This window comes from Plasmodium vinckei (genome assembly GCF_900681995.1).
Source record: "Plasmodium vinckei vinckei genome assembly, chromosome: PVVCY_14".
Classification (NCBI taxonomy): domain Eukaryota; phylum Apicomplexa; class Aconoidasida; order Haemosporida; family Plasmodiidae; genus Plasmodium; species Plasmodium vinckei.
The window spans coordinates 375,711-400,499 of record NC_051306.1 but is presented as its reverse complement, the minus strand read 5'-3'; the positions used below and the strand labels follow the sequence as shown (position 1 = coordinate 400,499).

The window sequence follows — 24,789 nt, the reverse complement described above, 5'->3', positions numbered from 1 at the left end:
CTAAATGATGAGTATATACTATTTTAAAAAATGTTGCATTTTCTATTTTTAGTAAATATAAATAGGTATAACCATAAATTTGTGTAATTAAACAAGGCACTTTATTAATGGCATTATGTTTAATATTGTAAAAGAAACAACTTTTTTCCTAAAATGAATTAACAATTACAGAAGATCACTTTACAAACAGTAACTATTTCCACACACGAATAATATATTTATTTATACCTATATATGCCTAGATTTTGTACATTTTTTCACAAAGATACACAGAAACTGAAGGGAGTTGCATATATATAATATAGAAGAATATGTAATAATTCATACATATATAGCTATGCATAGAATAGTTAGGCATATATAGATATAATGAATGTGGATATTGTTTCTTTTATTTAATTTTTGCTATATAAAAGGTATAGTTTTAATATAGTGTATATGGACTGTTCCTTTTAGCCCCTTTAAAAGCAGATAAGACATTTATACATTCACAATTTTTTACGTAAAGAAAATTTTCATTTTGAAAATAAGCATTATGATGATAAGAGAAAAATTAAATTTTTTGAGCATCTTTTTTTTGGTAATTTTTTTTTATGTGCACATAACAATATCAGAATGTAAATCTGATTCTATAGAATTAAACAATAATTATGTAGAAGGAATAATAAAAGCGAGATTAGATATTTTAGCCGAAAGTACAGTGTATTTGGATTCAGATACTTTTGTTAAACCTCGAACTGACGGCTACTTTATTTTTAATAATGTAAAAGAAGGAGTATATGATATATTCGTTAATCATCCATATATTGAGTTTAACAAATTTCAAGTTGAAGTAAAAAAAAGTATAACAAAAAATAATGATAAAATATATATAGTAAGAGCATATGAATACTTATCCCCATTTGAGAAAAGCAATTTAATGGTGACACAAATTGTTTTTAAAGTTAATAACGTTTTTGAATTCCTTGTCCCTAAAAAGACCTTTTATTTATTTAATTTATTAAAAAGTCCAATTTTTTTACTGTTTTTATTTTCCTTAATTTTATTAAGTGTTTTACCGAAAATGCAACAAATACAAGAAGAAGTAAATGAAGAATCTATGGACGCTGTCACATATAAATCCCCTTTTGTTGAATCTGTTAAATAACCTTTAATATTGAAAGTGTGGTATAATGAAATTGCGCATATATGCTTATCATTATGAGGATTTTTTATGGTGTCATGTTTTTTACTATACGTAAATTGTCTTATTATTCATTCATTAATATACTTTCTTATATGTTTTATTCTTTTTATATGTTTTTATCGTTTTACTGTTCGAATTTACATCGGACAAAAATTTATTAATTTGTGTCTCCAACTATCCTTAATTTTGCTTAGTTTTTTTGATTAATAAAACAGTTAAAATATATATATGTAAAAAATAAATTAATATTAAAACGAAGAAAATAATAATAAAAAAATATGATAATTAATTAAATTCGTATGAAAAAATATTATATAATCATTAAGAATATAATGCATTATAATCCTTTGGGGGATTAGTAGTACGTACAAATTTGCTTCATCATTTAATTCATCAAATGAATATATGAAATGAATAGAGATCTTCATATAATAATATGCATATTTTACAAAAACTAGGAATCGCGAAATGATCGATGCTCCTTATTATTTATCTCTGCATCAGCAAGCTTTAACAATCACTAGTTTTTTTAATATAATTATTTTTTAATTTTCATCATTTTTTTCCGAACTATATGATTCTCCTGGGGATGATTGTTGGGAATTAGACGCAGTTGTACTACTTTCGTCGGATTTTGGGGTATCAGTATTTTTTTCTTGTGGGCTTTCGGTTCTTATTCTACTTTTCTTTTTATTTTTCTCTTCATCATCGCATTCTAAATTCTCTAAATTCCTACTTCGGCGTGATTTTTTGGGACGCTTATTTTTCGAATTGGAATCGTGTGATGTTTGTGTATTATTATTTATATTCGTCGACTTTGAAGTGCCTCTGCGCTTTCTTTTTGTCTCTAATTCGTTACGACTATTATTATTTTCTTCTGTAGATCGATTTAATGCATTTGGAGATGGCGAATTGGATCCTTCAACCTGCGGTGCTATTCTATTGTGAGGATTGTTTTGTAATTCTCTTTGGGTAATATTAGTATGGGCATGGGTGGTAGTATGCGTATTATTGCTCTGTCCATTATTCAATTGAGAGATAATAGCTTGCTGATTAATGGGATGCATGTTTTGGAAGCGAGAATTGTGAGGAGGGATGCTGTAAGAGCGATAGTTGTGAGCAGGAATGTTGAAGGGGCGTGGGTTGTATGGATGGATGTTGGAAGGTTGAGAAATGTAAGGATAGATATTGGGGAGTTGAAAATTGTAAGGATAGATATTGGGAAGTTGAGAATAGTAAGGATAGATATTGGGAAGTTGAGAAATGTAAGGATAGATATTGGGAAGTTGAGAATTGTTAGGATGGAAGCTGGATGGATGAAGAGTGCCTTGTTGTAAACCAATATGCATATATCTGGGATGATACATGTTAATAGGATACAAGATTGTTTGATTTAAATGGGTCGCTCGCATATTTCCATGATACAAATTGTTTGGGTTTAAACTACCAGATCGAAGCATATTTGAATTTAAATTAGATGGCTGTATATTTCTGAAATGCAAATTGGAAGGGCGGGTATTGGGATATTGTAAAGCGGGAGGATGTCTATTTCTGCTATTTGTATTGCTATTGTTTATATTAGACGTCGTGTGATTTCCAGGAGGCTCGTTTCCCAAAGGCATGTCGAATTGCCGGGGATCCATGGTTGGCGTTATGATTTCAGGGAAATCTGTTACGCATTTGTAGCAATGGGGATCTTTACGTAACTGTAAGGCGGGTTTATGTATCGAAACTGGCAAACCAAGATGATATGAGAATACTTTGTTGACTATTATGTGGTAAAGGGTTTTATCTCTTCCTATAAAAAATTCTTCTGTTGTGCTAATTATTCTAAATTTCTTTTGTTTGTTGATATGATAATCACACAAGTTATCTAAGCTAGAATTGAATGTGTTATTCCTTCTATTTTGGTTATTGCTTGTATTCATTTGATGATGTTTTTGAGGATTTATTATACCTAAATATTTCATAACAGATAAATTATACGGATTATGATTATGTTTATACAGTCTTTCTTCATCTTCTTTCATTACCAGCAATTTTTGTGGATTTGTTGTTTTTATGTCCTTTGGAATAAATTCTGGATTAATATTTAGGTAAACTGCTGTGACGATACCAAAAGGAAATTTTAAAAAGAGTGAGCATATATTATGAACTGGTGAAGCAATAAAATTTTTTTTAAAAACAGCCAAAGCTTCTAATATCGATTTGAAAGCGTAATAATAGCATGTTTGATCTTTTGTGTTATATAACCAATCCAATAAATGAAATTTCTTTAAAAAATCTGCAACTTTTTTCCCTGTTTCTTGATCTAAATATGGGCATGCTATCAAACAATATCCTTTCTCCATCAAATATTTGTTTATGTGTGTATTGTATACCCGAATCAAAAGGCTTACTGAACAAATATATTTCGACGTCATCTCGTTTACTTTGTGTACCACACATATATCTTTATTAGATGTCTTAAAAAGGTGAAGTGACACTCTATTATTATCCTCTATCTTTGAAAATGAAATTATAGAATTTTCACCGTTATTTCTCTGGCTCTCATTTTGTTCTTGTTCTTGTTCTTGGTTTTCGTCTTGGTCTTGGTCTTCTTCTTCTTCATTGGACTCGTTTGGATCATTATTTTCCTCTTCAGGTGTTTTTGGTTGTCCTATATCTTCCATATAAAAATCTAAGAAACTTATGTCGACGTCAGCAAAAATCATATTCCATATACTTTCTTGCTTAAAATGATTCTTTATAAGTCTCATCATTTTATATATATCTGGGACCTTATTTTTAATACTAGATAGCAACATATTCAACTCGTTATAATTAATTTGTGCGAATAGGGAATCAGGCTGTAAATAATATACGGATGCTTCTACAAATATTTTGAGAGCATTTATGTCAGGCATAAGTTGAATAGCTTTTCCATTAATTACAGTTGAAACGTTTGAAAAAATAGTCCAAAATTCTTTAGCATATTTTTCATTTTTAAAATGTAATAAACCTAAGGAGCCAATGGGGAATTCTTCAGGCCTATATAACTTTTTAGAAATCGCATATATATTGGATATGACCATTTCATTTTTGTGTGAAGATGATCCAACAGTAAATAATACATCAAATTTTATTATACCTAAATGGCTAGCCAGTAATTCATATTTTCTCGGACTGTCATCAATAGATCCATAAACTTCCAAAAATCCATTTATATTTTCAACATCGAACAAGTCCAATACATCTAATGTCATATCCCTATTTTCATGTTTATAGTACATATCTATTAAAGATTTTAATAAGTATCCATCTGATGCATTCAACGGAAGATTTACAACACATAAAACAGTGCAATTGCATACCCATTTTTTGTAATCATGATCGGGACGTTTAAATATTATTTTTTGATATATACTTAGCGGATATTCCAATTTTCCGTCATAGATATAATCAGTTATTTTTGTACTTTCCCTTTCTCCTGCATCTTGTTCATTGTCATTATTCTCATCAGTTCCATTATTTTCATTATTTCCATTTTGAGCTAATGAACTTATATTTGGTGAATTTAATGATTCATCTAAATTATTTGATTCCGGTAATTTCACAACATCTAAAACTTCAACCACCTTTACATCAGTATTAATTTTTTTTGAATTACTATTATTATTTGGGGTGGCAATGGTGTTTACTTTTTGAACTTTTACACCACCATAAAATTTGCTATCTTCTTCCATATTTTGATCTTCGTCATCTTTAGTTTCACTATTAAATAATGCATTTACCCATTTATATAGTCGCTCATCTATTCCTCCTTTGCTGTTATTAGTAGTATTATTGCTATTTGCATTTCCTACATCTTTCTTCTTTTCGTCAGCATCATCCATAATCTTTTTACTATGCTCATTTACATAATTAGATAGCACATTTTTATATTCTTTGGATTCTTTTTTTATTCCTCTATACGTAGAAGCTGCAGGTGTTTTATAAGAACTCGTATTATTATCAATTCCATTTTCTTCACAATTTGAAACTATGCTATTTCGGCGACGCTTATCGTTTTTCATTTCATTATCGCTTTCAGGTTCTTTTTTTATGATAATATCTTTGAAATTCATTTTATTTTCATTTAGATATTTTTCTATACCTTTTTCAGTTTTCACATTAATTGTAGCTTGTTTTTTTCGCTCTTTACGGCTTGTACCTTTTTTTTTAGAACTGTCATTCTTACTAATTTCATCTGCTGAGGTTAATATATCATCATTTTCTATGATATCAACTCTTTTTCTTTTTGAGGTACTGCTGTGTTCATTTTGACTTTCCATTTTAATTTTATCGTTTTTTTTTATGTTTTTCTTCTCAGCCATTTTGTATTACGTTTTTTAAAAAACGCTTTGTTTTTTCTTAAAAGCTGTATTAATAAATTATTTCAGCAATATCCCGAAAATAGAAAATAAATTAGAGTGCCAATAGCACAGTCACTGTTTAATCTATTTGAATTATTTAATAATCTGTGTATGCAGTTAAATTGGCGACCAAACGGGGTACGATCAATAAAAAATAAAGAAACAAATTATGTATATATAAATAATACAATTTTTTTGTTATTATTTTGTTTGTTTTTTAAATTTTTATTATTTTTTTGATTTTCTTTTGGTAAAATAGAGATAGAGGCAGTTAAACACAATTAAAAGAAGTACAATTAACTTTTTTATGATGAATTAAATTATATAATGTATATTTTTAATGTGTAAGGGTGGACTATATATAAATGAAAAATAATCTAAAGCGGCTTCCCATGAATATATATATACAAAGAATATTTTATGGGTATACAAAATGAATATATATAATACAAGCAAATATATGTAATTCAGAAAAATTTATATATGTATTAATATCTGAATGGTGTAATATTTATTTCGTTGAATAACTTTGATAACCATGTTCAAAAATACAATAAATTACGAACAGACTAAACTAAACATAAGTATGCAAATAAACACAAAATATATGCGGGGGTATATAATAAATAGGAATACAAAATATTGTAAGGTTATTTTTATATCTCAAAGATAACTGCAATAACATGTATAAATATATGAAGGTATATGAGAATAGAGTTTGGTTGCGCATGCAATCTAAACAAACAACATCAAGTTGAAATGGGAATATTTAAAAGATATTATATTATTTAGTCTATAATGATATGAGGATTCACAATTAAATTTATAATTCCTTAAAAACGAAAGATATCTAATAACATAAAATACATGGTTATATAAAACATATGCATTGATAACTATATCAAAGAATATTATTGTAATCCAAGGATAAATAAGTATATTAGTTGGTGTATTAATACATGTATTATAATGTAGGGGGTATATAAAATGTAGGAGTCCTTCAAAGGGTAAATAAAGATCCTATTAGTATAATATTTCAAAAATTAAAAGAATGAATAAATACACTTTAATTATATGCAAATAAATAAGTAGGTAGAATATGTAACACATATATCATATAGGCTTTATATATGTATGTCGTGTATGGTAAGATCCTTAATGGGGTAGTCTATAATATAGATCATATAAATATATATAAATATGACGGATATTAATGAATATTATATTTTTTATTGTTCGAAAAATGATATAGAATATATTTATTGAATTAATTAAAATTAATATGCAAGTATCATAAAGGTTCATAAGGGTTCACAAAGGCATTTCAGTTATATATATTTTTCAAAAGCATTCAAAATAAAGTTAAATAATAGAATTAAATAAAGTAATAAACTTTAAAATTAAGAAATATTTAATTTTTGTAAAAATGTATAAACTAATTTTATTGTTTAAGTTGTTTAAAATGCTTAAATAATTGAGTTTATTATGTGTAAATGTGTTTATAAGTTAATTATAATAAAAAATTGGCTTAAAATATTATTTAAAAATAAAATAAATATATAATTTTTTTAATTTTATTTTAAAATATTTTTGTATTTTTAATTTATAAATTAAAATTTTTGGTGTACTTATTTTTTTTTTGGGGATATAAAATATAATAAAATTGGTGTAAATCTACAAATTTGTATCCGTTTTTTATAATAATTGTTATATTTTTTAAAAAAAAACAAATAATACATACATAGTTTTATACAAAAGACGTAATAAAAATGTATAGACCTAGTAAAAAGTGTGAAAATGTAGTACAGTCCTAGAAAATGTATGCTAAAATATTTCGTGTCTCTGAAAATCCTTAATACAAATTTTAATATATTACACTATAGTTAAAAAATGCATTTCTATGGGAATATTAGATAACATTCATAATGTAGTGCATGTCGTTATAAAATATGTAGAAATTAATAAATCTGAACAATCTAGGAAAATATTTTCTATATATAGAAATACATAGGGATACATAGATTTAGTATTCCATTGGCATATAATAATATAGAAAAATACTAGACGATTTTGCGTACACAGTTGCACCGTTATAATAATTTTAATTGGGTGGCATAACGAAAAGATACATAGGAAGATATACATTTTTTTAGTATCTTTGAGTATTTTAAACTGATGGTTATTCACATTTAATTCCCCAAATTGTCGAACATATGCAAATATAGAATGGATATATATTTATATGTATTCCTAAAATATCATATTATAGAAAAAAATATTCCCTTTTGTTATAATAAAATATGAGAATATTTTTAAATGAGTATATTATTTAAAGACGAGAAAATTTTATTATATCACGGGGTGTACATTTTTTAACCCAGCACATATATTTTTAATTAGGAATATATTATTACTTTCTAAATTTTGCTTATAATTTTGGCTTATATTTTTAAATTATTAATTTTTTTTAGTATTTTTTGGGGTAATTTTGGTTTTTAAATGATTTTAAAGCCATTCATGTTGAAATGGCAAATTGGTTTTAACCTTTTAGGATATTTAACGAAAACTTAATAAATTTATATATTTTATAAAATTGTTGGAAAAACATAATGCTCGTAAATTTTGTCTGTTTTTTATAGAAAGGTGCGTATATGCATGTATGCATATATTTGTATGATGAGTTTGTGCTACGCCTTCCTTTATTGTAGCGAAAAATATTGCATAGGCAAATAAATAAATTAAAAATAAATTAAAATATATTAATAAGCAAATAGATGGATAAATAAAAAATTAAAATATATTAATAAACAAAGAGATGGATAAATAAATAATTTAATATATATATTATAGAACAAAAAACAAACCAGTTGAATGAATGAATGTTTAAGAAAGTGCGGGTATAAATACATATAAATGATTAGCAGCGGAGAAATAAAAAAAAAGTGTGATATTAAAAAATCAGAAAAATACCAAAATTAAAACATAGTACCTATATTATATAAACTATTATATTTATAAATAATTTTATACTTTTTCCATATTTTTAAACCATTTTGGATATATTATATATTTCATTAAGCATAGTACATAGGTTATGTAGGTCTATGCTTGTAGAAGCTTGTTTGTTTATACATATTCGCAGTAAATAATTACCCAGGCATTGAGTAACGATGCTATTAAATCATATTTTATATGTATAAGTTGTTTCCTCAAGTTTCTATATACAAATATTGAAATTATAATATTTTTTCGAAACAAAAATGGATGATAAAATGGGTAGAGATTTAACCGCTCCATTTATGGAACATAGAGAACTTGCAAAGGAATTAAATCCAAGAAAAGATTGGCTTAAAAGAATATTAATAAATAACAATTGGTCAGATTTAAAATTATTTATAAAAGCTGGTGATTTAAATAAAAAAATTGGTAGTTCGTGTACCAATTGTGAAAGAAGTGTTAAAAGCATATATTATTTAAGTACAGATAAAATATTTTGTGATATTTGTGAAGAAATATATTGCTCATATTGTACAAAAGATATAGATGTTATGAAAGATAATCAATCAAAATATATAAAATTGAAATTATGTAGAGATTGTTTTATATATATTAATGAATTAAAATGTATTATTCATCCAAATTTAACAATTGATAAGCATGCAATTGAACTTGTAAATAGTTTTAATGAAATTTCTAACAGATATACTATTACATGTAGTAATATATCACAATTAAATGGACTAATTTTATTATGCCAAAATAATATGGAATTTTTGGATAATTTTAAACCTGAAATAGACCAACTTCGAGGGGTTATACAAAACGATCTTAAATTTTTGACTGTTATGAAAAAAAGTAAAACTGGAGTAAATAATAATTTTATACTTAATAAAATGGAGAAAAATTTATCTCAATATTTGAAAATTATTAAAAATAAAATTACCCCTGTAGCCTTTGATGCTCTAAATAGTACACAAGAATTACTTTCCAAAAAATAAATGAATAGACATATAACTTATTGTGGATATTTTTCTATTCTTGACTGTTGCCATATTTGATATTCCTTTTTGTTAGCTTTTTTACTTTATTATTTTTAATTATCCCGATTTTATATTTATCTTCACTTAATCAAATATTTTATTATTATATAATTAAATATTCCGTTTTTTATTGTTTACCATGCCTTTTTAACTTTCATAAGTATATAAAATATGCTTTATTTTATTGTTATCATTTTTTCGGTGTTTATGTAATTATTATTATCATCCAGAATTCATTACCTTTTTAAACTTCCTAAACAAATTATTAATTTATGAGTAAAGAATTTTTTAAATATGCTTTCAAATGACCACTATGTGGTTTTTATATTTGGTTATATTGGCCTGAATAAAAATATCATTATTAAATGAGTAGAGAAACCAATGATTATATAAATTACTAAATGGTTGCTATTGTTTATTTTGTGTGTGTGTATAAGATAACATTCAAAATATAATAGAATATTCTTATTGTGATAAAAGAAAAAAAATATTGAAGATATTTTTTTTAATTTATTTTTTAATTATTATAGTTTTATAAAAAAATATTAGCAATAGGACATATAAGTATTTACAGCTTTTTTGGTATAATTATTGGGACAAAAAAAACGATTAGCTGTTCATAAATCGTATATGATTTACATGTCTTTTAAAAATAAAATAAAAAATAAAGAATAAAATAGCAAATATGAATATAAAAAAAAGAAGAAAAACTAGCATAGCCCCATTATTTTCATTATGATCATGCACATTATGTACATATCTATAAATATAAGATCCGTGGTTTGATGTATTTAAATTTTGCATCAATCGTGTTGACCCTAGTATATCAAAAAACTTTGATGCTTTTAATTGTATATTTGAAAAGTTGATATTATCTTTCATTATCTCAAAGTTTAGCATGCCTTTCCCTTGGTATGCATCCGGGTTGTTTTTATTTGCTTAAAAGGGAAAAATGAAAAAAATTATGAAAAAACATAAAATAAAAGTATGGTAGTATGTAAAAATAATAATATAATTGTGTATATGGAGTTGTGAGCAACCAAATCAGGAAAGGAATATAATAAATCTATATTTTTTTCCTTTTTTTTCTTTATATATATGTATATAAATATTATACCTTTTTTTAAATTCCTTTTTAACTCATTTTTCCTAATGGCATTGACTATTAAATAGTGACTAGAAATAATAAGACATAAATATAATATGATTGCATACGCCTTCATTTCGACTTTGATTTCTATTCATTTTATGTACCTCTAGATCATTTTCATAAATTTCGATTTTGCGTTATTTCCAGCGCAACTGTCGTTGTTATATATATTATATACTCTTTATCTTTTTACACTAATATTTTGATATATAGCGTGCTAATATGCATAACGGTAAAAAATAATGTATATGTGATATTTTATTAATACTGTTCAAAATTTTAATAATATAGATACATATATATGTGCACAGTTGTGTTGACTTTTTGCATTTGAATATCACTGAATATTTATATATTAAATATGGATGTGTATACAACATCTAAAAAAAAATATATATATACAATATTTGTATGTATACTTTAAAAATTTGTTCATGTCTGTTTGAATATGCACCATTGGGCACTAGACAATAAATGGTTGTGGTGAATGTATGCTATCCGAAAAAATATTTTTTTAAATTGTAACATTTTTTCACTCGATATTTTGAAATACGAAAAAAAATTATATAATACCACTACTGAAGTTATGAACACATTTATGATCGCTATATTAGCAACCATACCAAAAATAGCAACATGCAATTACAAAGTAAAACTTTAGATAACCAAATTATAAAAAATGAAATGACATATAATGAATAAAACAATGGCACACATGTGCTATAAACCATATATATGGCTAGATAAATATTGACAAAAAAAATGATAAAAAAAACTAGATATATGTGTATAATACTATCGCACGAATGTGGAAAATATTTGAAATTGTTCGGAATGCTCTTTAAACTCTTTTGGATGGTGTGCGAAAATACTAATCATTGTATTATATTCATCTTGGGGGGTTGATGCATATATGCAATGTAGAATAAGTTTAATATGTAATAATATTTCGTCCCTGTTTTTTTCAATGTCTACATAATTAAAAAAAAAATTCGATAAAAATATTGTTACGTTATTAGGGATACCTGTTTGTATTTGATCAATTTGAGAATTGGTTAGAATGTTTTTTTGAAAAACATTAAATAATAAGTGTAATCTATATACTATATCGTAGTTATATATTTTCATATGCTCCTTATTTATTCTAAATAAAATATATAAGCATTTTAAGGCGTCTATTATAATACTTATATTATTGGATTCGATTAAATAAAAGATTATGTTGATATATTTGTGTAATAAAAATGGTACTAACAGTGACTGATAATAAAATGAGGCTAATATATTTATGGAAATGGAAGAACATAATATTTTATTATTTTTTTTTAAGGATAAGATGCTTATTAAATTTTCCAAAGATTCGATTAAATTTATATTTATTTCTTTTTTAATTTTACATTTTATAAATATGTATATTTGTATAGCTTCATTTTGAGTAGCATTGTCATTATCTCCGGCAATAGTATCTTCATCCTCACTTATGAAAGAAATCAATGAGTCTATTTTTTTACTAATATATTTAATGTGTGGATTTTTTTCGATATTTATTTTTGATACAATAATTTTAATTGTAGATATACAATTTTTTTGAATATTTTTATTGGGAAAGTTTATCATTTTAAAGCATATAAAAAGTATATCATTAAAAAAAGATTCATATCTTTCTGATAATTTTATAGTTTTGGAAAAATGTATAATATTTTCTTCTACCCATTTCATTTCAGCTTCCTTTTCAAATTTGTCTAAATAGGACAAAGTCCATTGAGACGGATTGCCATTAAGAATAGGCTTACTTTCTTCATTTTTTGTTTTTGTATCTTGAGTTGTTTGAATTGGGTCACAAAAAATAACTATCGTATAAATGATTGAAAGAATGATTTTTGAAATGTAATTAGAAAATGCATCCATATATTTATAACTCAATGTTTTATGTTCATATGTGTTTTTAAAAAGTATAGAATTATAGACAAAAAAATTATATTTTTTATATAAATATTCATTTAGTAGATTTGTAAATTTGTAGCTATTATCATTTTTACAATTAAAAATAAACGAATTGGATAGGTGGAAAAAATTTAATTCATGAGCATCGTCAGAGGATATATATGCCCATGTTGCTAAGCATTTTAATTTAATAATTATATTTTTTGTATTTTTAATTAGTATATCATAATCAGGAAATAAACTTTCTGTGTCTACTATGTTTGTATCTGTTTTTTTTTGCTGTGTATTCAAAAATATTTCTTCTATTTTTGCCTCAGAAATATCAGCTTTTCCCCATTTCAAAATTTGTATTACTAATTTGTGTATTTTTCGACGTGGTATATTATGGTTTTTTTTAAAAAAGGAAATATAATTGTCTAGTAATTTTTTAATCAAATTGTGCTTATTTGTTTGGTCATTGACATTATTTATTTTATCAATCGGTAGAGACGTGAGAATGGTCCCCAACAAAAAAAAAAAGAAAAAGAATGATGAAATAGTTTCGTTAATAATGCTATAACTTTTTAAATTATCATATACAAAATAATAATTAAATTTATATAATTCATCTTGTAGATTAATTTTAAATATATTTTGATAATCTGGATCCAAATTTTCTTGTCCTTCGTCTTTCTTCGATACCCACAGTAAAAAATAAGGGGACATAATTTTAAGAAGCAAAAGAAAATTATTTATATTAACATTTGTACTATTATAATTTTGTAAGTATTTATTTTGTTCTAATAAATATGTATTTGTATTAAATGGTATATCAATAGTTTTATATAATATGCATGGTATGTTGCATTTTTTATAAATTAATGTAACATTATTATTTTCATCGACAAATTCAATCCAGTCCTTTTCATATTTCTGAGTGTGAATATTTTCTTTCTGTTTGGATAAAAATAATAGCATTTGCTCGTTTGAAATATATTCATTATTTTGATCGTCAAAAGATTCAAAAATATCAACAATTTTACCCAAGACATAATAGATTTGGGCTAATCTTTCGTCTCTTAAATTGTCTTTGTTTTCTATCGGAATATTATAATATAAATATATTAAATAGCAGTTTAAAAATACATAACTGGGTAAGTTAACAAAAAAGTGTAGGTTCAAAATGTTTTTTTCAAGTTCTTGAAAGGAAAAATGATCATTTTTTTTGAATCTACATTTTTTATTACACTCTTTTTCGCTACTACTATTGCCCGGCGTGTCATTTTCTTCTCTACGTATTTTTTTAATCAAGTCCTTAAGGATGGATGGGACAAAATTTTGATCATCATAAAAAATCAAAAGTTTAAACGATAAATTAACAAATATTTCAGATATATATTTACTTCTTTCGTAATATATTTGATTGAAAAAAAGCAGAACTTTATATAAAAGGTAAACATACAATCTTAAATAAAAACCTATTTGTTCATTGTCCTTTTTTGTAATTTCATTTTCGAATTCATTTAGTATATTTTTATTAAGTAAGTTTATGTTTTTTTTCTCATTATTGCATTTTTCTAAAATTTTAGCCATAATAAAAAGGTGATTATGATGTATGCATTTAGCAATAACATCGATTTCATTTTCATTGGCATCTATATAGTTGTATAGTTCACAGAAATTTAGATTTTCTAAAAGAAGCGTTATATTTTCTTCCATTTTGATTTTTGTTTGTATGTGTGGTATTATGAGAGATGGTTGTGATACATAAATTCGGAATAACACTCAAAATATAAATTTCTCATGCATATTGAGATAGGTGTATAAATATGGTTATTTACTATTAGGAAAATATAACTATTTTATCTTTTTCATTTTTTGTTTAAACAAAGATTCAATATTCATTAGTTAAATCAGCTAATTACAATAATGAGTTCGAAAAAGGCATTGCTATTTGTGTATATTGGATTTGAGACTCCCACAAAAAAGCAAAAAATTCTATAATAGGGGGTAATTTACCTGATGTATAGTAAATTATTCCATTTCATATATAATATAGAAAAAAATATATTAAAATTTTATAAATTATTAAAAAATTATGCATAATATAATAATGAATTTGGTAATGATAAACAATTAAGAAAGTGTTAATTGAAATAAAAATTAATACTTAAAATGCATTTTATTTACTCATGTTCGTTCAAAGAATAGTATAATTTTATAAAAAAAATAAAAATATTTCCCTTAAAGTTTGTACTGGTAATATTACTATATTTTTTTGAGTGTAAAATGTGTAAGAAAAAGAAATAACAAAGCTTATAGGATGCAAATGATAAAGGAGTTATAAAAAATGTAATCATTTTTGATACTATAATTTTTGTCCTTTTTTTACAAAATGTGCACCCCATATTATATATGTATAATATAGTTTTCGAAGAAAATCAAGTGTTAGTGAGAATTGGATATATCTTAGCTTTTTTTCTTGCCAATTAGGGGCTATTAAATTTATAATTATAAGTGTTGTACAATTTTTTAAAGGTATATGCATTATATATAATGTTTTTTTTTCAAAAAAATATATATACATATATAGCATATCACCACTATAAAGATATACTTTACTTGAATGCATAAATTAGAGAATATCGACGTGTGTAACGAAAGGAAAGCAAATAAAAACAAAATAACAAAAAATTATAATGTAGAAATGGTATTTAAACAAAATAAAAAAAGGAATAAAATGAGTTAAAGATATTAATTACATGTGGCTTGTAAATATACAGATACATACATTGGTTCTATGATGTTTTATAAAAAAAGAAAAGGAATACATAAATTCATATATAGATATGGATAAGTATTCCTATGATAAGGTGCTTCTAATTTTTTCAATCTTTGACTTTGCGGAAAAATCAAAGACTTGGTTTCCAATTTGGAGTACTAATCCTCCTAATATATTTTTGTCAATTTTATATTCTATCAATGGATTTAATTTATTTTTAAGTTTGGAAACAATTGAATCACTAATTTTTTTTTTATAATTATTGTCTATATCTCTAGCAGTATAAACAATGCATTTTATTTCCTTTCGATCTTTCATTAATAACAATTCAAACTCTTGTATAATTTTTGGTAAAAAGGTTAATCTTTTTGAATCAAATAAAGATTCTAAAAAGTTTCCTGTCATGGTATTAAAATTATTATTATTATATTTTTTACATTCATTTTTTAAAAAATTTAATTTTTCTTTACTATCTATATTTGGTGTGTGTAAAAATGTTTGAAATGTTTTGTCATTTAAAAAATTATTTTTAATAAATAATAAATCTCTTGTTATTTCATTTAATTTATTGCTTTTTTTCCCTACATTATATAAAGCTAAGCTGTATCTTTTTTCTATATTATCTCCCATTGATAAATAATATTCTTCTCCGTCCGTTTTTTTCTCGTCCATAGATTTTGTATTGAAATATTTTATTCCTTCATAGTTGCAAGGTCTATTTTTTATTCCAGGTGTTATATTTTTATTTTTGAATACTGAAAGAAAGGAATAATCGTTTTTTAAAAAATGTTTCCATTTGGCTTGTCTCGGTAAATGAACAAATTGGCGAGGGAAAATGATTGCCCTTTTCATCTTAATAAGGGTAAATACTCAAAAATATATATTACTAAAAATTATAAAAATCTTGAATATAATCAGGCAATTTTTTGAGTATTATTTTTTAAAATGAGAAGTATACTTTAAAAAAATTCTAAAAGGAATATATAAAATTGAATATCATTTTGATAAAAAAAATGTGCTAACTTTGTGAGAGAAATGGAAAAAAGTTAGTACAAATAGGTAATTTGTTGAAAGGGTATTGAAAAAAAGAAATTAATTAAAATAAAAATTATCAATATATGTGAAATAATAGTTCTCGTTATGTTAAAATAACGATAAGCAATTTGAATTTATTCTACATTTAGCACATGTAAATATTTATGTGTAATTATGTTATGATTGAACAATTTATTAGGGGAATGTATATTTCAATTTAATACTTGGGAAAATAATGCTTTACCATTTAATTTAACGAAAATATAAAAAAAATATAATAATAAAAGAATATTAACATATTTATGCACATTGTATAAAATGCATAATTTAATATCATATGTGTATAATTATTTGCTTGGGTTTTCATTTTTTTTTGCTTATGATATGGTGAACAATAATTTTGTTTGTATTAGATCTGTCACGATATTTTTTATTAAAAAATTATTATGTATATGGATAAAAATTGGAAGAAAATTTATGATATATTAAGTTTGTGTATTATACAAATAGGATATACATGTAACTATATATTTTGCTTGAATATATTGTATCATTTATATTGTGTGCATTGAAAAAGGTAAACTCACACATGCCCATATTTATGAGAAAAATGTGTGAGAAACAAAAAAAGGTAATAATAAAATAACAAAAAATGTATATATAGAAAACGAGCTTCCACCATTTAGCAGGGAAGGTTATGTCAAAACATAAGAAATGCTGATAAAAATGTAATTCAAAAGTCTTATAAAAAAGTATAAACATAGGGTTTCCGTAGTATGATACATTTGGAGCTTCAATTTAAAGAAGGATGATTAGTATTTATAAACATTAACAATTTTCTTATAATTTTTGCATCCTTGTAACAATCTGGCAATAATTCATTTGCACATAAATAATCGAGAATTTCTTTTTCTGATAAGTTGAGAAAATTATTTAAAATAATAATATCTTCATTGGTTAATTCATTTTTTTCATAATTTATAAATGTAGTTAAAATATATTGTAATTCTATATAGCCTAAAGTTGAACTTTTAAAAATTATTTTTTCAATACTTAATTTGTCTTCATAATCCTGTTTAGATATATTATATTTATTATTTTTATAAATACGGGTTTTATTTGTTGGATATTTTATTATTCTATTTAAAAAAAGTTCCTCCTTTTCTTCACCATTTAAATTTACACTCATTGATTTGTCTCTTTTGCTAAGTGTGTCACTAAGATCATTTGTTTTATAAATCATTTTGAATAACCGCTTTCTTAAATAAAGTTTTTTTTTTATATCTTTAAATTTGGATGGCTTATACAAGGACACTGTGGCAAAAAAACAGGTTGTCAGTTTCGTTGCAGAAGGAAGAGGAATAATGCTTGGGAGTTGGCCAATTGGCGAGAGCCACACCTTCATGTTATTCTTTCATTATTTATAAGGCTGAATTAAAATTGGCATTCAAATAATATCAAAGTAAATTTTATTGACGGGAATATTCACATATATGGATAAATGGCATTTCCTAAACTATAGTTTTTTATCTCTACAAATTGATTCATAAATATAAAAAAAATGAATTTAAACATTTATTATATTAATAAATGAGTTTAGAAATATCCATAAAAAAAAAACGGATACGTGACGATCCTATAGAAAAAAATATTTACATTTTTGTAAGCTATATTTGTATAAAATTGAAATATAAATATATTTTATATTCCTTTTTATTTTTTACAATGATGATATAACATAAATTTGTAGAACGATTTTTCCCCTAATGAAATATATAATTTGTTATAATTAAGTTATAGAAGGGACCTTTTTCATATTTCGTTGATATATATAAGTACGTATGTGCAACAGCTATTTTTTAATGAATAAATTAGTTAATCGAAGTTTCAAGAATGCAAGATTTATATACACGTCAGTTCCGCGAAGGAATTCAGATGATACAGGTTTGTTGAATTATTTTAAACATGTTTAAAGTGTTGATGGTTAATTGAATTTGGCAATATTGGATATAGGATTATTTGATTGCAGTCGTGGTATTTGCATATTATTATTATTTTCTATTTTCATTTCCATTTTTGATTTACACTTTTTTAGGTCCATTAATAAAAAAGAAGAGACGATTCTTTGACCTGAAATTGTTCAGGCAGCATCTAAGGAGACAAAAAACGGAAGAGATTGAAAAGGAGAAGAGAGAAATATTTAAAAGTTGTGCTAAGGAAGCTCCTGAAAATTGGACTGTTAGAACTTTTTTGGAAAATATAAAAATCGGTGAAAATATTGATGAAATTGAAAACAGTTTTAAAAACTGGGAAGAATTTATAACAACAAATCCCAGTGAGTTATATAAAATAGAATGTTTAACAAATGAGCAAAGAAGAAAAATATGGAAATATGTAAATAAATTTAATTATGGTTTATACCCTGAAGATAGTTATGATGATTTTGTTAAAAATTTTCAAGCACCTCCATTAGAGAATGAAAATAAAGAATGGACTTCAAAAGATGAAGATGAGTTAATTTATTATTTAAATTATTATGATGTCGATTTTGGAGATCCATGGTTATATATTTCATGGAAAATGAAAAGAACTTTTGATGATATACAAAATAAATATATAGAAATATATTTAAAAGGGAAAAATCAAAAAAGGAAATGTGAAATATGCTTAACGAAATGTACTACACCATTATTAATGAATAGAAAATTTAAATTGGATCCTCCATTTATTTTCTTTATACCCTCTTCTCTTAATTTTCCTCCCATGACAATTTATGATTATCATAGGAAAAAGGAATTGATGAGGTCTAATAAAAATTGGAGTGAAGATAATTGGGATGAGCAAATAGAACAAGGAAATAACGAAAAAAATGATTCTCTTTCTGAAACATCTTTGAAAAATGACCCTCTTTACCCCTCTTATGGGTCGTTGATATTTTCGCCAAAGTTTTTGGGTTTTGTTGATCGAACATGTTTTTAATTATGTATACATACATTCATTTGCTTATTAAGGCAAATATGCTTATAATAATGTGAAATTGTAAAATTATTTTGTTTTTTTTTTAACAAATTTTAATTAAAATCACACTTCTCAAAAGATAAAATAATAAATAATGAAATAAAGGCACGAAAACAACGACATAATCAGCACATTAAAATTAGGAGGAATGCTCAAAATTATTAATTCGGAAAAATACATAAAATAAGAAAAACTATGGAAAATGATTTAAATGAGCAATATATATTTTTATTTATGTATTGGAAGGATAAATAAAATTGGTGTGTGAAAAGGCTTATTCATTTGATATAGCCCAACTATCTGCCAAATCATACTCGCTTTGTGAAATGAAGCTTTTTGTAATTGAGTTTATGGAAAAGGATCCACAAATAAAACATTCTTCGGTTAAGATTTCATTAATTTTTGTTTCGTATAAAAGAATATCATGCTCGTTTTGACTAGCAACAGCATTTTTATAGTTAGTAAGTATAGAATAGATGTGAAATAGATTTTCTTTTGATTTATGATTGATATAAAGGTTTAAAGAGCATACACTATGAAAATAATGATTGCAAGAGAACACATAGAATTTTTTATAATATATATTTTTTTTACAAATATAACATATATCATGTTTATTTAGAACAACGTGCTTTTTTTTTATATCTTTAATATCATTATTTAATAAGTTAATTGTTCTTAAGTTATCTTTTATTTCTTCTTTTTTTGCTTTAATTTTAATATTATATACATCCAATAATGAGCATATATCTGTTTTTAAACATTCTATAAATGTATTTTCATTAATATAAGGTAATATATCATGTAAATTTAATATTGAATGGGAATCTCGGATTAAGTTAATTATTTCTTTTAAGTTTTCATTATTTAAATTTTTGGAAATATGCTTTATTATTTTTAAAAATAATTTTTTTTTCTCTTCTTCATCTTCACATATTAACACAGCATTTTTTGCAGCATCATAATCGTTTAACTCTAATGATTTATCTACAGCTTCTTCAAAATATTTCATTAATATATATATGTGAGGGATAAAGCTATCTTTTTTTTTTTCTTTTAAAAATCGTATAATAAATAAATAATCAAAATGTATAGCCGAATTTTTTAGTCTATTTAATAAATCTTTAATTTGTTCATCTTTATCATTTTCTATATATAAAATAAGTAAACAGTTTATTACGTGATTATTTTTCCATATACATTCAAATGTGTATATATAATTCTCTTTTTTTTCATCTGCATTTTCTTCTATCAATTTGTTTGAGATATGTTCCAAATATTTTATGCATTCATTAGTCCGTTTATCATAGATATCCTGAATATGGTTATGATGCTTTTTTCTAGCAAACCCATAAGTTGATCCCTCTTCTTTAAGATTATTTTCATCATTATCGCTAGTTTTATTTATGATTTCTTTGGCTTGAGTTAGATTTTCATTTTTCTTTTTCTTCATAAAAAAGTAAGTAACTATAAACATGCAAATAATTATATTAGTATAGTCTTCAATTAAATTGTCGTAAAAAATTAGCAATTCAACATATTTTTGCGGAGCATGAAGAAAAAGAATAAATGAATGTTCTTGTAAAACTTCTAACAAGAAGTTTTGTGGGAATATTGTTATTATATTAAGAAGTAAATTAAACTTATTATTATTAATATAATAATTTACTATATATGTATAATCGTTACATATATATTTATAAAGTAATAAAAAATTAATACAATTAAAATTTTGAAGTATCTCGAGTATTACTTCATTTAGTTGATAAAAATTTTTAAAATGTTTTAATAAAATTATTAAGTATATACATACTTCTAAACATTTATAAGAATAAATACTTTTATATAATTTTTGTTTTATTTTTAAATGATTCTTATGGTGGCTAATATCATTTTGATTGGTATTTGAAAGTGTGTATTTCTTTTTGTATCTTTCTATATCATTTACAAGTAAACTTTTTTGGCATTTTAAAAAATTAAATATTTCTGCATTTTTCATTTTATACAATTTTAAAAAAATATAAAAATTTTCATTTTTTGTTAATGCTTTTATATTTACTTTTTTCCCAATTGAAAGATCAAAATTATATTTATTTTCTTGTCTTTCTTCTTTATCAACAAGTGTTTCAAAAAAAAGAAGAAAAGAATTTTTGTTATTTTTGTAAATATGGGACTTTTCCCGAAGTGCATCAATCTGTTTAGTGGCATTACTATTATTTACTGTTTTATCAACCTCTTTGATATATGATAAAGCGTTTGCTTTTTTATTCGATTTTTCGATATCATCATTTTCAATATCAGATTCTTTGGTATTTGTTATCGTACCCCTTGATGTGTTTGTATCGTCACTTAATAAACTTTCTGAATCACTACCCCATTCTTCTAGCCAAGTTGTCCATCCTTCTTCTTCAGTAGAAGACTGTTGTATCGAATTTGTTAATTTGTTGTTGTGTTCTTCATAAGCATCGGTAGTATATTCTTCTGATATATCATCCCTGATTTTTTCTGCTTCATTTATGTTATCATCTACATCACCACTAGAGTCATTTTCGATACTTTGGATTGACTTTTTAACAGAATATGTAAGCGAAACAATTCTATATAAATAATAATATAAATATATTGAGTAAACATATAAATGAATAAGCCATATAAAAAGAGATATTCGGATTATATTATTATAACAATGTATATTATTATATAAAAAATTTGCTATAATAAAATATTGTTTTTTATGTAAAAATGATATTAGCATATCTTCTGTACTGAAATTTGTATATTTATATTGATCCATATCATATTTATTATTTCGTATTAAATGTTTTTTCATTTTAATTTGATCATTATGAATATTCGTTTCGAACATTTTTTGAACATATTTTTTTTTTTTTAAATAAAGCATATCATTTTTACTCTTATTTATTAATATTTTAAAAATATGTTTGGATGTACATATCCATATTTGATTGTCAAGTTTGTCTTTCATAATTTTAATTGCATGTCCATAAGTTTCGGTTGATAATATTTGTTCATATACTTTTTTAAAATTTACGTTATTAATAATTATTAGTTTTTCTTCTAAAAGAATAAACATATAAGAATCATTTACACACATATCAACAATAACAGAAATATTATTATTATAGTTACTATAGCTATTTGCAAGTTCGTTATTTGGTGTATTTGCTTCTTTATTTTCATTGATATCATCTTTTTCATTATCCTTATCATTTTCATTGGAATTGTAGCATATTCTATTTGGTTGACTATTATAAATAGATTCATAAAATGATTTGACAAAGGCAAAGCTTTTTAAATTTTCATTTGTATATATACCTATATCTAAGAAATTTACTATAACATAATTATTATTTAGATAAAATTTTAAGTTTAATATATTTTCAGTAATTTTACTACAAACATGATCATGTGTATAATCATCTATATCTTCACTGTCTTCATTTATATTACTAAATTGTTTATATTTATTATTGTAATAGTTATTTCGTTGTATTATTTTTTTTTGTATAATTTCTTTCGTGTTCTTGCCACCTTTTTTTATTGTTTGTTCATTTTCACTATCATCGGTTAAAGATACAATATTAACATCCCCATCTGAACCACTTGATGATGTAGAATGGGAGATACTATCATCTGTATCATAAAAATCTGTTGTAATTTTATTTTTTATATGCTTATTATGTTTTACATTATATTTAACATTTTTTTTTTTTTTATAATTATTAATTTTGCTAATAAATATGCATGACCCATTAACCCAAAATAAATAATTTTTATTCCGAATTTTTTCGATCTTTAAAATAGATATCAAAGAATCTACAGAACATTCATAAACTTTTGTTTCATCTGCTAAACTGTTTGAATCAATATTTTTTATAGGTGTTTTAATATTGGTCGTGATGGGTTCAAAATTTTCCAAATTATTATTGTTGTCATTATTATTTTTACAATTTTTAATTGTGTAACTAATTTCATGTAAACTATTACATGTAGTAAAGTAAATAATTCTTAATAATTCACTACTATTTCGGGAATGATATAAATCAATATCTATCATATTAATATCCAGTATTATTAACTTATCATTTGAATATATAACTTCGTGGTCTTTATAATTTTTTGTTTTATTGTTTATGGACATTTCAATAATTTCTCCATCTTTGGTTGCTATTAAAAATGAATTTGAATTTTTTGTATCAGAATAATCATTAAAACATAAGCTTGAAATATTATATTTTTTTAACTTTGCTAGATTTTGCACAATATTATTTTCAAAATGAATATAAACATATTCCTTATTTGCTAAACATATAAATCCATGATAGCAGTTATTATCAAAAAATATAGATCTTATTTCCGCTTTATTATTTGATCCCTTTTTACTGTAAAAGTCAATGTAAGATAACTCATTTTCTTCGACATAATATTTTATTAGTGTATTATTACAAAAAACGATATGTATACATTTATTGTTAATGCTAAAATGAGTTATTCTGTTTTTTAGAAGATTTATATCCCCATTCTTAATCTTGAATAACTTCAAGACAAATTGTTTATCCTGCTTGTTCATTTTCGCCTGTTTTCACTTTTCCAATCTTTCCCTATTTACCTCCTTTTACTTTCTTTTTGGATATATGATAATATATAATAACTACATTAAGAGAGAAGTTCAGAAAGCATGAAAACACGATTTGGGCGTGTTGAAGAAAATAATTTATTTAATAATTTTGATTTATTTTAATGCAAAAGAAAAGAAAAATATAATATGGTCGTCGCCCTTAAAAAACAATATAGTATTTTATATTGTATTTTCTAAATTGGTAAATATATTTTTTTTTCAACTAGCTAACTCCAAAAAAAAACATTTTTATATTTATTTATCATGTATATATTTTACATAGGTATTTTATGTATTTTGTAATTATGTAAAATAAATAGTTCGATTTCTATAAATTGAAACAATCCTGTATCCGTTTTGGGATTTATTTATATAGCACAGGAACTATTAACATTGAATTGTTATTCAATTAGAAAACAATGGATTGTAAAAATAAATATTTTAATTTTTAAAAAATATTTACAAAACTTTTTGATATATATTTTTTCCGTTTTTTTTTAAATGGAAAATAACAAAATATAAGATATGAATTAGTTGGTATTTGGGGTGGGAACCAATTTGAATAATATATATGTAAACATGTAGAGGGGGTTAAATTATATTGAACTTTATGTTATAGAGT

At 23.9% G+C, this 24,789-nt stretch overlaps 9 protein-coding genes across 9 annotated transcripts; 3 read left to right on the top strand and 6 right to left on the bottom strand.

Moving 5' to 3' along the window:
* Window positions 1-535: 535 nt before the first annotated feature.
* Window positions 536-1,147, top strand: PVVCY_1401070 (conserved protein, unknown function; the record flags this gene model as incomplete). The annotated part of the gene is made up of 1 exon (XM_008624918.1): window positions 536-1,147. One exon carries the CDS (start codon window positions 536-538, stop codon window positions 1,145-1,147), a length of 612 nt encoding a protein of 203 aa, XP_008623140.1.
* A 584-nt stretch (window positions 1,148-1,731) lies between these two features.
* On the bottom strand, window positions 1,732-5,541 carry PVVCY_1401060 (conserved Plasmodium protein, unknown function; the record flags this gene model as incomplete). The annotated part of the gene is made up of 1 exon (XM_008624919.1): window positions 1,732-5,541. The coding sequence occupies one exon, from the start codon at window positions 5,539-5,541 to the stop codon at window positions 1,732-1,734; it is 3,810 nt and encodes a 1,269-aa protein (XP_008623141.1).
* Window positions 5,542-8,840: 3,299 nt separating this feature from the next.
* PVVCY_1401050 (zinc finger protein, putative) lies at window positions 8,841-9,578 on the top strand (the record flags this gene model as incomplete). Its single annotated transcript, XM_008624920.1, has 1 exon — window positions 8,841-9,578. The coding sequence occupies one exon, from the start codon at window positions 8,841-8,843 to the stop codon at window positions 9,576-9,578; it is 738 nt and encodes a 245-aa protein (XP_008623142.1).
* A 651-nt stretch (window positions 9,579-10,229) lies between these two features.
* PVVCY_1401040 (conserved Plasmodium protein, unknown function) lies at window positions 10,230-10,843 on the bottom strand (the record flags this gene model as incomplete). The annotated part of the gene is made up of 2 exons (XM_037634836.1): window positions 10,230-10,558; window positions 10,738-10,843. The coding sequence occupies 2 exons, from the start codon at window positions 10,841-10,843 to the stop codon at window positions 10,230-10,232; spliced, it is 435 nt and encodes a 144-aa protein (XP_037490882.1).
* Window positions 10,844-11,565: 722 nt separating this feature from the next.
* Window positions 11,566-14,412, bottom strand: PVVCY_1401030 (conserved Plasmodium protein, unknown function; the record flags this gene model as incomplete). Its single annotated transcript, XM_008624922.1, has 1 exon — window positions 11,566-14,412. One exon carries the CDS (start codon window positions 14,410-14,412, stop codon window positions 11,566-11,568), a length of 2,847 nt encoding a protein of 948 aa, XP_008623144.1.
* Window positions 14,413-15,556: 1,144 nt separating this feature from the next.
* On the bottom strand, window positions 15,557-16,327 carry PVVCY_1401020 (mitochondrial ATP synthase delta subunit, putative; the record flags this gene model as incomplete). The annotated part of the gene is made up of 1 exon (XM_008624923.1): window positions 15,557-16,327. The coding sequence occupies one exon, from the start codon at window positions 16,325-16,327 to the stop codon at window positions 15,557-15,559; it is 771 nt and encodes a 256-aa protein (XP_008623145.1).
* A 976-nt stretch (window positions 16,328-17,303) lies between these two features.
* Window positions 17,304-17,753, bottom strand: PVVCY_1401010 (conserved Plasmodium protein, unknown function; the record flags this gene model as incomplete). Its single annotated transcript, XM_008624924.1, has 1 exon — window positions 17,304-17,753. The coding sequence occupies one exon, from the start codon at window positions 17,751-17,753 to the stop codon at window positions 17,304-17,306; it is 450 nt and encodes a 149-aa protein (XP_008623146.1).
* Window positions 17,754-18,351: 598 nt separating this feature from the next.
* Window positions 18,352-19,489, top strand: PVVCY_1401000 (conserved Plasmodium protein, unknown function; the record flags this gene model as incomplete). Its single annotated transcript, XM_008624925.2, has 2 exons — window positions 18,352-18,454; window positions 18,606-19,489. 2 exons carry the CDS (start codon window positions 18,352-18,354, stop codon window positions 19,487-19,489), a joined length of 987 nt encoding a protein of 328 aa, XP_008623147.2.
* Window positions 19,490-19,802: 313 nt separating this feature from the next.
* PVVCY_1400990 (vacuolar protein sorting-associated protein 18, putative) lies at window positions 19,803-24,119 on the bottom strand (the record flags this gene model as incomplete). Its single annotated transcript, XM_008624926.1, has 1 exon — window positions 19,803-24,119. The coding sequence occupies one exon, from the start codon at window positions 24,117-24,119 to the stop codon at window positions 19,803-19,805; it is 4,317 nt and encodes a 1,438-aa protein (XP_008623148.1).
* Window positions 24,120-24,789: the final 670 nt, after the last annotated feature.